The following is a 13,923-nucleotide window of genomic DNA, read 5'->3' on the forward strand; positions in this document are numbered from 1 at the left end:
TGTAGTTTTCAGTGGCCAGGAAGGTGTCAGCATGCGAGTGTGTTCTTCAGTACAGTTGGATAATCGTTCCAGCTGTGTGAGAGAACGGCGAGGGTAGGTAACGCTGCTTCAAGGCAAAGGGGCTGCTGGGGTTTACACCCTACTTTTAGTCAGTACTTATGCTTACAGTGGGATTACTCCTCTAAGAAGTGTGTGTGTGTGTGTGTGTGTGTGTGTGAGTGTGTATGTGGCTTTATGTCTTTTCCCAGTGTTGTTGGTGTAGAAATCAGAAGCACAGGGTTTGTCAGTGTAATCATTATTCCATACACACACGTCTCTGCTCCTGTGAGCTGTCACCCAATTGTTCTCTTCTCATCAGTATTGATTTCTTATTGGGTAATTTTGCTTTCCATTGAGGCCTGATTGGCTAATGTGTTAATGTGTCTGTCAGCAGAGGCTGCTAAAGAATAGAGGAAAGCATGGCTGGTAAATCTGGAACAGGCAGACAATCAAGCTGTAACACAGCAATAACCCAGTCCTATCCCACACTTACACTGCTGCTCTACAGCGCTCTACAAACACACCTGTAATTCAGCCATAACTGGACAGCAGTGCAACAGCTGGAATACAGTAGTTCTGCAGCAGTAATAGAGTTGTCATATAGCCACAGTACTATTTGTGGTACAGCTGTGACACTCATAATACAGTAGCACAGTACAATGCCCTATTAGTCATAATATACAGCCGTAAGAGTCACAATTCAGCCGAACTAGTCATAATACAGCAGTGATAGTCATAATACACCTATAATAGTCATAATACAGCAGTATTACAGTCATATTAAGGTCATTATACAACAGGAATTCAGATGTATCAATGAAACAATAGCCATATGAGTCATGATTAAGCCTTACTAGTCATAATACAACAACAACAGTACTTCACTTATTACTATCATAGTCATTAATTAGATAATAATAATACACATATTAATAGTCATAATACAGCAGTACCACAGCTGTATCAGTCATAATACAGCCATAAGTTCAGCCGAACTAGACATAATACTGCATTAATAATCATAATAATAATTTAATAGTCATTACTGTAACAGTCATAATACCACAATAATACAGCAGTAATGCAGCCATAACAGAATGATAATACAGCTGTAATATAGCTGTGATACAGCTGTAACGCAATTATACTAAAACTACACCACAGTACAGCTAATATAGACACAGTACAGTAATACAGCCGCAATGCAGCAGTAACCATAATATAGCTGTAATAAAGCAGTAATAAAGCTGTAATACAGCAGTAATTCAGCAGTAATACAGCCGGAACCTTAATAAAGCTGTAATAAAGCTGTAATACAGCAGTAATACAGCCATAACCTTAATATAGCTGTAATAAAGCAGTAATAAAGCTGTATTATAGCAGTAATTCAGAAGTAACTTTATAAAGCTGTAATACAGCAGTAATTCAGCAGTAATACAGCCGGAACCTTAATAAAGCTGTAATAAAGCTGTAATACAGCAGTAATACAGCCATAACCTTAATATAGCTGTAATAAAGCTGTAATACAGCAGTAGTAGAGCAGTAATACAGCCGGAACCTTAATAAAGCTGTAATAAAGCTGTAATACAGCAGTAATACAGCCGGAACCTTAATAAAGCTGTAATAAAGCTGTAATACAGCAGTAATACAGCCGGAACCTTAATAAAGCTGTAATAAAGCTGTAATACAGCAGTAATACAGACATAACCTTAATATAGCTGTAATAAAGCTGTGATACAGCAGTAGTACAGCAGTAATACAGCCATAACCTTAATAAAGCTGTAATAAAGCAGTAATAAAGCTGTATTATAGCAGTAATTCAGAAGTAACTTTAATAAAGCTGTAATACAGCAGTAATTCAGCAGTAATACAGCCGGAACCTTAATAAAGCTGTAATAAAGCTGTAATACAGCAGTAATACAGCCATAACCTTAATATAGCTGTAATAAAGCTGTAATACAGCAGTAGTAGAGCAGTAATACAGCCGGAACCTTAATAAAGCTGTAATAAAGCTGTAATACAGCAGTAATACAGCCGGAACCTTAATAAAGCTGTAATAAAGCTGTAATACAGCAGTAATACAGCCATAACCTTAATATAGCTGTAATAAAGCTGTGATACAGCAGTAGTACAGCAGTAATACAGCCATAACCTTAATATAGCTGTAATAAAATTGTAATGAAGCTGTAATACAGCAGTAGTACAGCAGTAATACAGCAGTAACCTTAATATAGCTGTAATATAGCAGTAATATAGCAGTAATTTAGCAGTAATACAGCAGTAACCTTAATATAGCTGTAATATAGCAGTAATATAGCAGTAATATAGCTGTAATATAGCAGTAATATAGCAGTAATATAGCTGTAATATAGCAGTTTTACAGCGGTAATCAGAGCGGTGGATGCGCCGCAGGCTGCAGAGAGTATAAATGGGTTTATCTGATATAGTGGACTGTGTGTGAGGGGAGAAACAGTTTGGAACAAGAAGCAAAAAATAGATAGATTTTTTTTTATGAAATAAAACACAAACACACACACACACACACACACACACACACACACACTAAAACAGACAAATACAGACACTGATATGCAAACATACACAGAAACACACACACAGACATACCCAGGGGGAAAAGCATGCATCATGTGACCTACCAGGTTTTGCTGACACAGCCAGTAAAACTGCTGGAATTTCTGGGACATGAGAAGCTGAGCACTCCCACTGCGCTCCGGATCTTACCTAGGACTGAACACACACACACACACACACACACACACACACACACATTTTTTTGTCATTGGACTGCTTAGGGTAACTGAGTTTGCCAGCATGCTAATCACTAAAATACCTCCTCAGCTGAGAGAAGCTGACACTCAAATCACCCACTGCCACAACCACCGAGTGCTGCACTGCACTGTGGCGAGCATCTCATTATGGGTGGCACCCAAGTTAGCTAGCAGCTATCTTGCTAAATTAGCTCCTAGTTTTATGTAGTTTGATACTAAAACCTGTGAAACTGTGCTGTTGTAGTAATTAGCCAGCCTGCTAATCGCTAAGGTAGCTGTGAGCTAAGGTCAGCTTCACACAGAGATCAACTCATTATTGACTAATTGACTCATAATTGACCAATTGTCTCATTAATGAGCAATCGACTCATTATTGACCAAATCGGCTCATTATGGACCAATTGATTCATTACTGACTAATTGACTCATTAATGACCAATCAGCTCATTATCGACCAATCGAGTCATTATTGACTAATTGACTCATTTTTGACCAATCGGCTCATTTTTGACCAATTGACCCATTCATGACTCACTCTCCTCCGACAGGTCGTTCTCCTCGGCCTCTCCCTCCATCTCTTTACACCATCCCTCCATCCTCTTGGTCTCGGTGTGCAGGAGTTGCATGAACCAGCTGCCGTCCCGCCGGGTCGAGGGCGACACCCTACCAGAGTCCGAGGCCTGCGGTGGGGTCACCGTAACAGCCACGGTGGCCTGAGGCTCTCTGGTGCCCCCTGGGGGTTCCAGCCAGGGCTCAGGGCTGCGTTGGGGACTGGTGGGCTCGGTGGCAGGACGGTAGTCCTCGCGGTAGCTGAAGAGGCCCTGCGTGCGTACGGTGCGAACTGCCCCGTACTGCGTGGGCGTGCTGGGCTCGCTGTGGCGCTGGAAACCCCCGCCGCCCCCGCCGAACTGCAGGCCCTTGTCCTCCATCACAGGGAAGCCCTCCAACTCCAGGTCGGCCTGCACCGCCGCCGTCACGCTGTTGGAGCGCTTAAACCGGCCCATCCTGAGAGAGAGAGAGAGAGAGAGAGAGAGAGAGAGAGAGAGAGAGAGAGAGAGAGAGAGAGAGAGAGAAAGAGAGAGACACACTTAAACAGTGTTGCGTGTTGAACTGACTGGAGTCTAATGTCTGCATCATTTCCACATGAATAAACAAACCCCATCAACAACCCAGTTTACACACTCTCACCAGTAACTGCATCCATATTTTATTCATGAGGAAATGATGCACACATTCAAATCAACTCTATGTATTATTTTTCCTGTGTGTGTGTGTGTGTGTGTGTGTGTGTGTGTGTGGTGATTAATAGACTGATGTATGATAAACAGATGTAAATGATGTGGCACCGAAACTCATTAGGGTTTTTAGTTGAGCTGAGAGAGAGAGACATACAGACCATGCCACAGAGAGAGAGCGAGGCAAGAGAGCGAGAGAGATAATGCATGACAGAAAGAGTGAGTGGAAGACTAAGAGTGGCAAAGACACACAGAGAGGGATAAAGGAGAGAGAGAGAGAGAAGTAGTGACAGAGAGACATAGATAGAGACTGGTGGAAAGACATAGGGGGAGAGAGAGAGAGAGAGTGGGAGTCCCAGAGTCACACAGGGGGATCAAGGGATAAAGAGAGAGAGACCAAAAGTGGTGGAGAGACCGAAAGAGAGACAGATAGAAGAGTTGAGGTGGCAGAGAGACACAGAGAGTCAGAGAGAAAGAGAGAGAGAGAGAGAGAGAGAGAGAGAAAGAGACTAAGAGTGATAGAGAGACATAGAGAGACAATGAGTGGCATGAAGACAGAGAGAGAGTGGTGGGAGTGGCAGAGAGACAGAGGAATAAAGAGAGAGAGAGAGACTAAGTGGTAAAGAGACATACAGGGATACAGAAAGAGAGAGAGAAACTATGAGTGGCAGAGAGAGAGAGTGGAATTGGCAGAGAGACACAGAGAGGGACAGAGAGAGAGAGAGAGAGAGAGAGATAGTGACCATGACTTCTAAAAAATAAAACAGATTTGGATGGAGGGGCATCATGGGGTCCCCACAACCATCTAAATACACACACACACACACACACACACACACACAGATTCAGAGTAATGCTAATATCAGCAGCTCCCTATCTCAGTGGGATTCACACAAATCCCCCCTTTCACCCGGGACAGACCTGCAGTAATGGAACACGCCGTGCTTACCGCTTGTCGTCCTCCACCTGAATCCCTACGGAATGATATTCCGAGACCCTTTGCTCTCCGATTCCGAATCCGTGGCCGCCTCCACCTGAGGGTAAACACAAGACAACACAGCAGGCCTTATTACAGCGACACAGCTCTGAGTCCAGCTGCTGCTGCTGCCGCGTCCGCCCAGAGGGCCAGCAGGAGCTTCATTACGGCTGACTCCAGATCAGAGACCCCACCGAAGCAGCAAGTAATGACCACACACACGCTCACACTCACATCTCTGGACACCACACAGCTGCGTGCTCCCCTGTTTCAGTGTCCTTTAGTTTACAGTAGGAGTTGCCAGGCTAACACTGCTAACGAACAACTGGACATACACAGTGTGTCCAAAAGTTTGTGGACACTGTTGAGCTCACCATGCCTGATGCCAAGTTTGGGCTAGAGGGGTATAAAGGCCCCCCCGGCACTGAGCCACGGACAAGTGGAACTGTGTGCTCTGTAGTGGGCTGGTTGGCCGACATCATTCCTGACCTTACTGATGCTTCTGTGGCTGAAAGCAATCAAATCCTCACAGAAGGTGTTCAAGCAATCCAGTGGGAAGTCTTCCCAGAAGAGTGGAGGCAGTTACTGCAGCTAATGAAGAACCAAGTCTTTTTCAAAAGTCTGCTGTCCACAAACTTTTGGCCATATAGTGTAGATCACATATACAATCAGTGGTTCAGATCCTATATGACTGTAGCCCCTGGCTGACGTTCACTCAGCTTCTGGATTCTGCTTAGACTTAATGTTTTTTTTGGACAAAAGTATTGGGACACCTGCTCATTCATTTAGGTAAGAAGGCGTTTTACTACATTTTGTTAGAATATTGCTGTGAGGATTTGATTGCATTCAGCGACAAGAGTGTGCACTCCCCAACTCATCTCAAAAGTATTGAATGGATGGAGCACCGACCATCGTTCCAGAAAACACAGCTCCACTGCTCCACAGCTTAATGCATTCGTAAGAAGGGGTGTCCACAAACATTTGGACGGGTAGAGTATATTTATTGAGAAGAGGTTGGTGACAGTGTAAGTCCAGTACTGAGATCTTTTTCAACTCCTTCCCAGACTCGTCTGCATCTACCACCATCTCTCTGAAGGCCTCGGGGAGCTCTCTGGGTCTGGCCATGGTCACCCCATGTATGTCGCCCCCTCAGCAGAACACTCTCATTTTCAAGCCCCACAAACTAGCAGTGGCTCCCTTGATCCAGAGGCCCAGGGTGCACCAATACTGTCAGTGAAACTGATCTGAGATCAGACACTGAGGGGAAAAGAAAAAAGCTAGCTGAGCCCCAGTGGAGGAAATCGTCGGCTCAAACGAAAACACAAACACACACATGCTGCAACGCAACGCCACACACCTTCGAAAATAACAGCGGGATGATTTATGGAGGTCGTGGAAGAAACAGCGCTCTGCAAAGCACACTTTGATTTACTATGAAAACACAGCCAGAAGTGGAGATTGGAAATTCAGAGAGAGAGAAAATAAGAAACAGACACACAGAAGCAAATCCGCACACACACACACACACACACTATTCCTAGATGCATTTATCCCACCATGAGCAAGCTGACGTACATAATAAGGCCGATTCTACAACAGCAGTGAGACGGAGGGGGTGTGTAATAGTCCAACACAGCACAAAGCCCCACACTGACAGTACCGCTGTACCACCGACCCTGCAGCCTATAACAGACCGTCCAATCAAGCCTCCTTCAAAGCTCAGTCCTAGGACCTTGCACTTTCACTCACTGGCCACTTTATTAGAAACACCAACCTTGTATTTCCACTTGCTGGCCACTTTATTAGAAACACAGACCCTGTGCTTTCACTCACTGGCCACTTTATTAGAAACACCTACCCTGTTTTTTTTTTTTTTGTTTACTGGCCACTTTATCAGAAACACAGACCCTGTGCTTTCACTCACTGGCCACTTTATTAGAAACACCTACCCTGTGCTTTCACTCACTGGCCACTTTATTAGAAACACCAACCTTGTATTCCCACTTACTGGCCACTTTATTAGAAACACCTACCCTGTGCTTTAACTTACTGGCCACTTTATTAGAAACACCTACCCTGTGCTTTAACTTACTGGCCACTTTATCAGAAACACAGACCCTGTGCTTTCACTCACTGGCCACTTTATTAGAAACACCAACCTTGTGCTTTCACTTGCTGGCCACTTTATTAGAAACACCTACCCTGTGCTTTCACTCACTGGCCACTTTATTAGAAACACCCACCTTGTGCTTCCACTCACTGGCACCTTTATTAGAAACACCTACCCTGTGCTTTCACTTACTGGCCACTTTATTAGAAACACCTACCCTGTGCTTTCACTTACTGGCCACTTTATTAGAAACACCTACCCTGTGCTTTCACTCACTGGCCAATTTATTAAATTTGTAGATTTATTAGCCCCCCCCATTCCTCATTGGTTACTCTTGATATTATTCAGGTGGTGGACTGTAAGAACAGTAGTGGTACTGACACATGGTAGTGTGTGTGTGTGTGTGTGTTGCTGGTATAGGTGTATCAGGCCCAGTGGTGTTGCTGGGATTGTCCACACATCAGTGTCACTAGGTTGAGGGTGGGTCCACCACTCAGATACAGCCAGACTCTAATTCAGCTGCATTACCTGACCTGGTTTAGGCTGCGGCCAAAAGGAGCCTCACTGCAAATGCTCTAGAAAGTTAACGGGTTCTTAAAGCTCTGTGTTTAATGACGAGCACCAAGTAGCCTGTAAAAACACCCTGAATGGCTCTGCCTGCCCTTTCCCCAGCAGTGACCAAATTGGGCGTATGAGTCCCATCAACATTATTCTCAAGAGAATTTCAGCCACTGTTATGCTTTCTTCTTTAATTTCTTTGCCCTGTATTTGCTCATTATCTGGTGCCGCCGACTCTGCCATCCTTGTAGCTCATCAGAACACAATAAGAGGAAAGTGAGGGCTTGCAAGATTCAAGACGTTGTTACCAGGCTAATTGGACCAGGACCAGAGGAGCATCAGACATTATTAGGTGGTCTTTTAAAAGTTAAAAAAATTTTAAAACACTTCCCCACAAATAACAAGCCAGCACTGTGGAGGCAATCTAGGTCCCAAGAGAGCCAGAATCTCAGAAATATTTAGATCATTATAACTTAGTCTCGCAACATCATCCTTAGAAGTCTGGTGTTATTGTTTTATGACCATGCTTTCGTTAGAACTGTCGATAAATAGGACATTCAGGGTCAAGCCCTAGACCAAGACACATCAATCCCAAGTCAAGAACAAGACCAAGACACATTAAGACAAAGGCCAAGACACATCAAGACCAGGTCAAGTCTTAGACCAAGACACATCAAGACCAGGTCAAGACTTAGACCAAGACACATCAAGACCAAGTCAAGAACAAGACCAGGACACATTAAGACCAAGTCAAGAACAAGACCAGGACACATTAAGACAAAGGCCAAGACACATCAAGACCAGGTCAAGTCTTAGACCAAGACACATCAAGACCAGGTCAAGACTTAGACCAAGACACATCAATCCCAAGTCAAGAACAAGACCAGGACACATTAAGACAAAGGCCAAGACACATCCATCCCAAATCAAGAACAAGACCAGGACACATTAAGACTTAGACCAAGACACATTAAGACAAAAACCAAGACACATCAATACTTAGACCAAGACACATCAATCCCAAATCAAGACTTAGACCAAGACAAATCAATCCCAAATCAACAATGAGACCAAGACCCATCAAGGCCAGGTCAATAACAAGACCAAGACACATTAAGTCAAAGGCAGAGACACATCAAGACCAGGTCAAGACTTAGACCAAGACACATCAAGACCAAGTCAAGACTTAGACAAAGACACATCAATCCCAAATCAAGAACGAGACCAGGACAGATTAAGACAAAGGCCAAGATACATCAAGACCAAGTCAAGAACAAGACCTGAGTACAACAAGACCAAGTCAAGATTGACACCAAAACACATGAAGACCAAGTCAAAAACTGGACCAGGACACATTAAGACAGAAACCAAGATACATCAAGACCAAATCAGAACTGACACCAGGACGCATCAAGACCAAGTCAAGAACAAAACCAATACACACCAGGATCAAGTCAAGACTCAGACCAGAACACATCAAGTCTAATTAAAGACTGAGACCAGGACACATCAAGACAAAGTCAAGACTTAGACCAAGACACATCAATCCCAAGTCAAGAACAAGACCAGGACACATTAAGACAGAGACCAAGGCCAGAATCAGCACACATCAATCCAGGACATCTTCGGCCCGAGTCAAGACCGGGACTAGTAAACACTGACCCTGTTTATACCTGGTCACCTCCAAAATGGTCACGTCCAAAATAGCAGACAGTGCAGTCTGAACACCACACACCAGCAAACTCCCTGTTCAAAGTGAAGGCCCAAACGGCCTCATAGGCCTCATAGCCAAAAATACCAGCGCTAGCAGGTCAGCTAGTAAAGTCAGACTTTTACACGACGTTACCAGTGAGCTACACCTTCCAGAGATCAAACCAGACATCACAGCAGTAGGTATGAAGGAGATGAAAAGTTCGTCTTTATTCTGTCACCCCCAGACTGTCGATTTGTCCAAGGAAGACATTCACCTTGAGAACTAAAAAAATCCCTCCCTTGAATAACTTCATTGTCCCTGCGGAGGATGACGATTTTGAAGGGTGCTTCTTTAAAGCACTGGCTCAGTGACGCCTCGGGGGAAATGGCCCTCCAAGACAAGCTCTTCTGTTTTAATTTCTCCCTGTCTGGCTACTATCTGTCACACAGAGGTAGAGATCTAGTCAAAACTAGATGTGGACTGGCCGTGCTAAGTGGAGCCTGCAGAGAGGGACCACTGCTTTCAAATCAAGTTAGTTAACTTGGTGAACCTGTAGCTCAGACTGTCCCTCAAATTACAACTATATTGAAGCCCAAAACAAAGCAAGGCCAAGTCCAGGACATGCCAAGGCTGAGATCAGGACACATTAAGGCAAAGCCTAGAACACACTGGGACAGAGTCAAGACCCTGATTGGAAAACATCGAGACATCAAGTCCAGGACAAGTTGTGGTCGAGTCAAGACTGGGACTAGGACACATCATGACAGAGTCAACACCAAGACCAGGGGACATCAAGACTGAATCCAGGACATCTTAAGCCAAAGTCCAGACTGGGACCAGAACACATCAAGCTAGAGTCAACACCAAGACCAAAACGCATCAAGGCAGAGTCAACACCAAGACCAGAACGCATCAAGACTAAGTCAAAACCGAGACCAGGACGCATCAAGACCAAGTCAAGACTCGACTGAATACCTACTGAGGAGAAGAGTAACCCTGTTTACACAACAGGACAACAGACATATCGAACATATTAAAGTCAAGGCCCAGAGGGAAACATTGAGACACTGAGTCCAGGACAAGTTGAGTTTGAGTCAAGACTGGGACTAGGACATGTCAAGCCAAAGTCAAGACTGAGACCAAGCCTTATCAGGACCAGGGCACATCAAGACCGAGTCCAGGACAGCTTAAGCTCGAGCCAAGACCGGGACCAGATCACATCAAGGCAGAGAGCAGGACATACAGAGTCAGAGTCAAGACTGAGACCAGGACGCATCAAGACCAAGTGTGTATGTGTGTGTTTGTTTGTGTGTGTGTGTGTGTGTGTGTGTGTGTGTGTGTGTGTAAAAATGTAGTAATATATAGAAAAGAGGATATGTGGTCCACAGACTGGCGTGCTGCAACTGTGACCTGATGATCGCTGGTTCGAATCCCAGGCCATGCTGCCTGCCATCAGCAGCCGGAGCCTGAGAGAGCACAACTGTGGGTAGCTTTCTCTCTCTCTCTCTCTCTCTCTCTCTCTCTCTCTCTCTCTCTTTCCACATTACCTCAGTGTGATGCTGGTACCCAGTGCTGTCCTCTTAATGTGTGTTGGTGTGTTGGGGGGAGTCTACAATACGTATCCTGCTGTGCTTTAATAGCCGCGAAAGACCAGAAAGACCTCCAAGCAGCACTGAACTAAAGACCAGCGAGTGGAGACCTGTTATGTAAGCACCTCTGATGCCCATCTCCCCACCTCTGATTTCACTTCCACCTCATTCAGGGCGCTCATTATCCTGAGAAGCGCTCCTCTACTCCACGATCCCAAATTCTGAGCAAACAAAGACCTGACACTCGCCTCCCATCACATCATCTCATGAAGCAGGTTCATAGAGTGGGTGTTAGAGGAAAGTTGCTTCTAAAGAGAACAGAGCTGGGGTGTCATGGTGATGAAACAGTGAGGAAGCAAAACATACACACACACACACACACACACAGCGTTATTATTGTATGAGCCTGCTTTATTCCAGAACTGGTCTGACATTTCAGATGGCACAGAGCGATGGCATCGTTCATGCCAAACCCGCCCTGGGCCACAGTGAGAGCGCGTGCGATAGAGAGAGAAAGAGAGAGGGAGCGCGAGAGCAGGGTGGACTGCATCAAATTGAGCGAGCGAGAGATCGAAAGGGAGGATTGAGGTGGAGAATATCAAACAGAGAGTTTGGAAGTAACTATCAAAGGAAGGGGGAAGAGAACGAGCGAGCTTGGCAGAGACAGCGGGCGCGCGAGAGCACGAGAGACAGCGAAAGAGACAGATAATTCAGGGAAGCGGAGAGTCTGAGTTGAATCCTAATTAATGGATTGCGGTACGATGAGTCACTGCGGGTTATTTTTAGAAAGTGCAACAATGCAGGAGGCGTGACTGTTGGTGTGTGTGTGTGTGTGTGTGTGTGTGTGTGCGTGCATACACTGACCCGCAATGTTTTGATGGAGTTGACTTCAAAGATCTGACCGCGCAGGTCTGCAAGACAGGTGTGTCACGGGTCTAAACCTTTAAAGACTCTTTACACCATGAACACTGCCATCAAGCCATGCCAGCAGTGCTTCCTCCAAGACACAGGGGGCGTCACTGCGCTGCAAACATTGCATCACTGGAGCTCAACGTTAACGTTTGGAGGAGATGGCAAACTGCCAGTTGAAAAAGCTACGGCTTGTTCAAATGTGTGAATATAGACTTCAGTGGGTTTAACAATGCGACTCACCTGTATCCCTATAGACGACCTGGGAGTTTTCAGGTACTCCTCGGCTTTGGACACCAGTACGGCTTTGTCGCAGGTCATCACGGAGCTGTGGCTGTCAGTGGACGGGTGCCTCTTTCCTGCCATCGCCATGGCTGCCGCCTCCATGGCGATGGTGACCGCCTTGGCGCTGTCCAGGCTGTCTGTGGAGTTGTAGAGGGCTCTGCCCAAGCCCAGCCCCAGGCCCTCCGAGCCCCACAAACCTGGGCCAACAGAGACGACAGTGAGAGTGAGACAGCGATAAAAAGGAAGGCAGTGGTGTCATGACGGAACAATTACAAAATGAGGTCAGAATTGTTAATTACAGAAGAGCAAAACAAATGAAGGAAGGCAGTGATGGTGATGTCATAACAGAAGGGCAAAATACAGCGATGCTATAACAGAACAATAGAAAGTGATGACATCATCGTTCATAAGAAGACAGAACCAAAACGATGGGCAGCAATGTTGTGATAGAAGATGAAAACACAGTGATGTCATAATAGAACAATACAAAGTGAGATAACAACTGTTTACATAAAAGAACAAACAAATGATAGACATTGATGTCACAATAGAATGGCCAGACCTGATGTCATAGTAGAACAAATGAAAGTGAGGTCACTATTGTTTATAATATGAGAACAGAACAAAAAAAATCAAAGACACTGATGTCATAAAAGGACAAAATAAAGTGATGTCATAGAAGAACAAAAAAAAGGCGGTCATATTTGTTTATAACATGAGAACAGAACAAAAAATGGAAGACAGTGATATCATAAAAAGGACAAAATAAAGTGATGTCATAATAAAACAATAGAAAGCGAGATCACAATTGTTTAGCAGGAGAACAGAACGAAAACAGAAAGCAGTGATGTCATAATAGAAGTGATGTAATTGTAAAACAATGGAAAGTGAGGTAATGATGCTTTATAACAGGAGAACAGAACAAAAAAATGGAAGACAGTGATGTCATAAAAGGACAAAATAAAGTAATGTCATAATGAAACAATAGAAAGCAAAATCACAATTGTTTAACAGGAGAACAGAACGAAAATAGAAAGCAGTGATGTCATAACAGAAGGACAAAATAAAGTGATGTCACAGTAGAACAATGGAAAATGAGGCTGTAGTAGCTCACAACAGGAAGACATAATAAAAAAAGGTAGAGGCGTTGTAGTAGACGATGTAAACGCAGTGGTGCAATAACAGAACATGTGAATGTGAGGCCAAATGGAAGACAGTGATGTCATAATGGAAAACATAAATGCAGTGATGTCATAAAAAAACGGAGGGGTCATAAGGTCAAGTTAGGATAAGCAGGAGCAGGATAACAGACAGTGATGTGGACATTATGACTGAAACTATGGCTCTATAGTTCAGGTCTCAGTGGATTCGATTTGAGCTAAACCTCCACTTTAGCTCGGCACTGGTGGCTGAACTGGTAGCTTATACTCCACCAATTAGCACTGTGCAAACTACAAGCTTAAATCATAGGTAAAGTACAACAGCCAGGAAAGGCTGTGTGTGTTGCAGACCTCCTCTGGCCAGGCGGCCCTCGTGGTAGGCATCCTGGGTGGACTCTGTACTGCTCTGTGCTGTGATGGAGATGAGGGGTTTGGAGGTGCTGCGGGGAGGCACAGGAGGGGGCGTCCGCTTATAGGTAGGAGTGCTTGGGGTGTAGGTGACCGCTGGGCGGGGGGAGAGAGAGAGGAACAAGTGTTCAGTTTTGTAAACGTCCAGCACTGCAACTCAATCACGTACATC

The 13,923-nt window shown here is 44.8% G+C and overlaps 1 protein-coding gene across 1 annotated transcript in view; it reads right to left on the reverse strand.

The window, feature by feature from the left end:
* Positions 1-13,923, reverse strand: part of dlgap2a (discs, large (Drosophila) homolog-associated protein 2a) — a 244,433-nt gene that overhangs the window by 11,090 nt on the left and 219,420 nt on the right. Inside the window, 7 exon segments of the mRNA XM_072690048.1 lie at positions 2,697-2,764; positions 2,767-2,787; positions 3,364-3,833; positions 5,013-5,058; positions 5,061-5,097; positions 12,142-12,380; positions 13,695-13,847. Coding sequence (XP_072546149.1) covers positions 2,697-2,764; positions 2,767-2,787; positions 3,364-3,833; positions 5,013-5,058; positions 5,061-5,097; positions 12,142-12,380; positions 13,695-13,847 — 1,034 coding nt within the window.

This window comes from Salminus brasiliensis, chromosome 10 (genome assembly GCF_030463535.1).
Source record: "Salminus brasiliensis chromosome 10, fSalBra1.hap2, whole genome shotgun sequence".
Classification (NCBI taxonomy): Eukaryota; Metazoa; Chordata; class Actinopteri; order Characiformes; family Bryconidae; genus Salminus; species Salminus brasiliensis.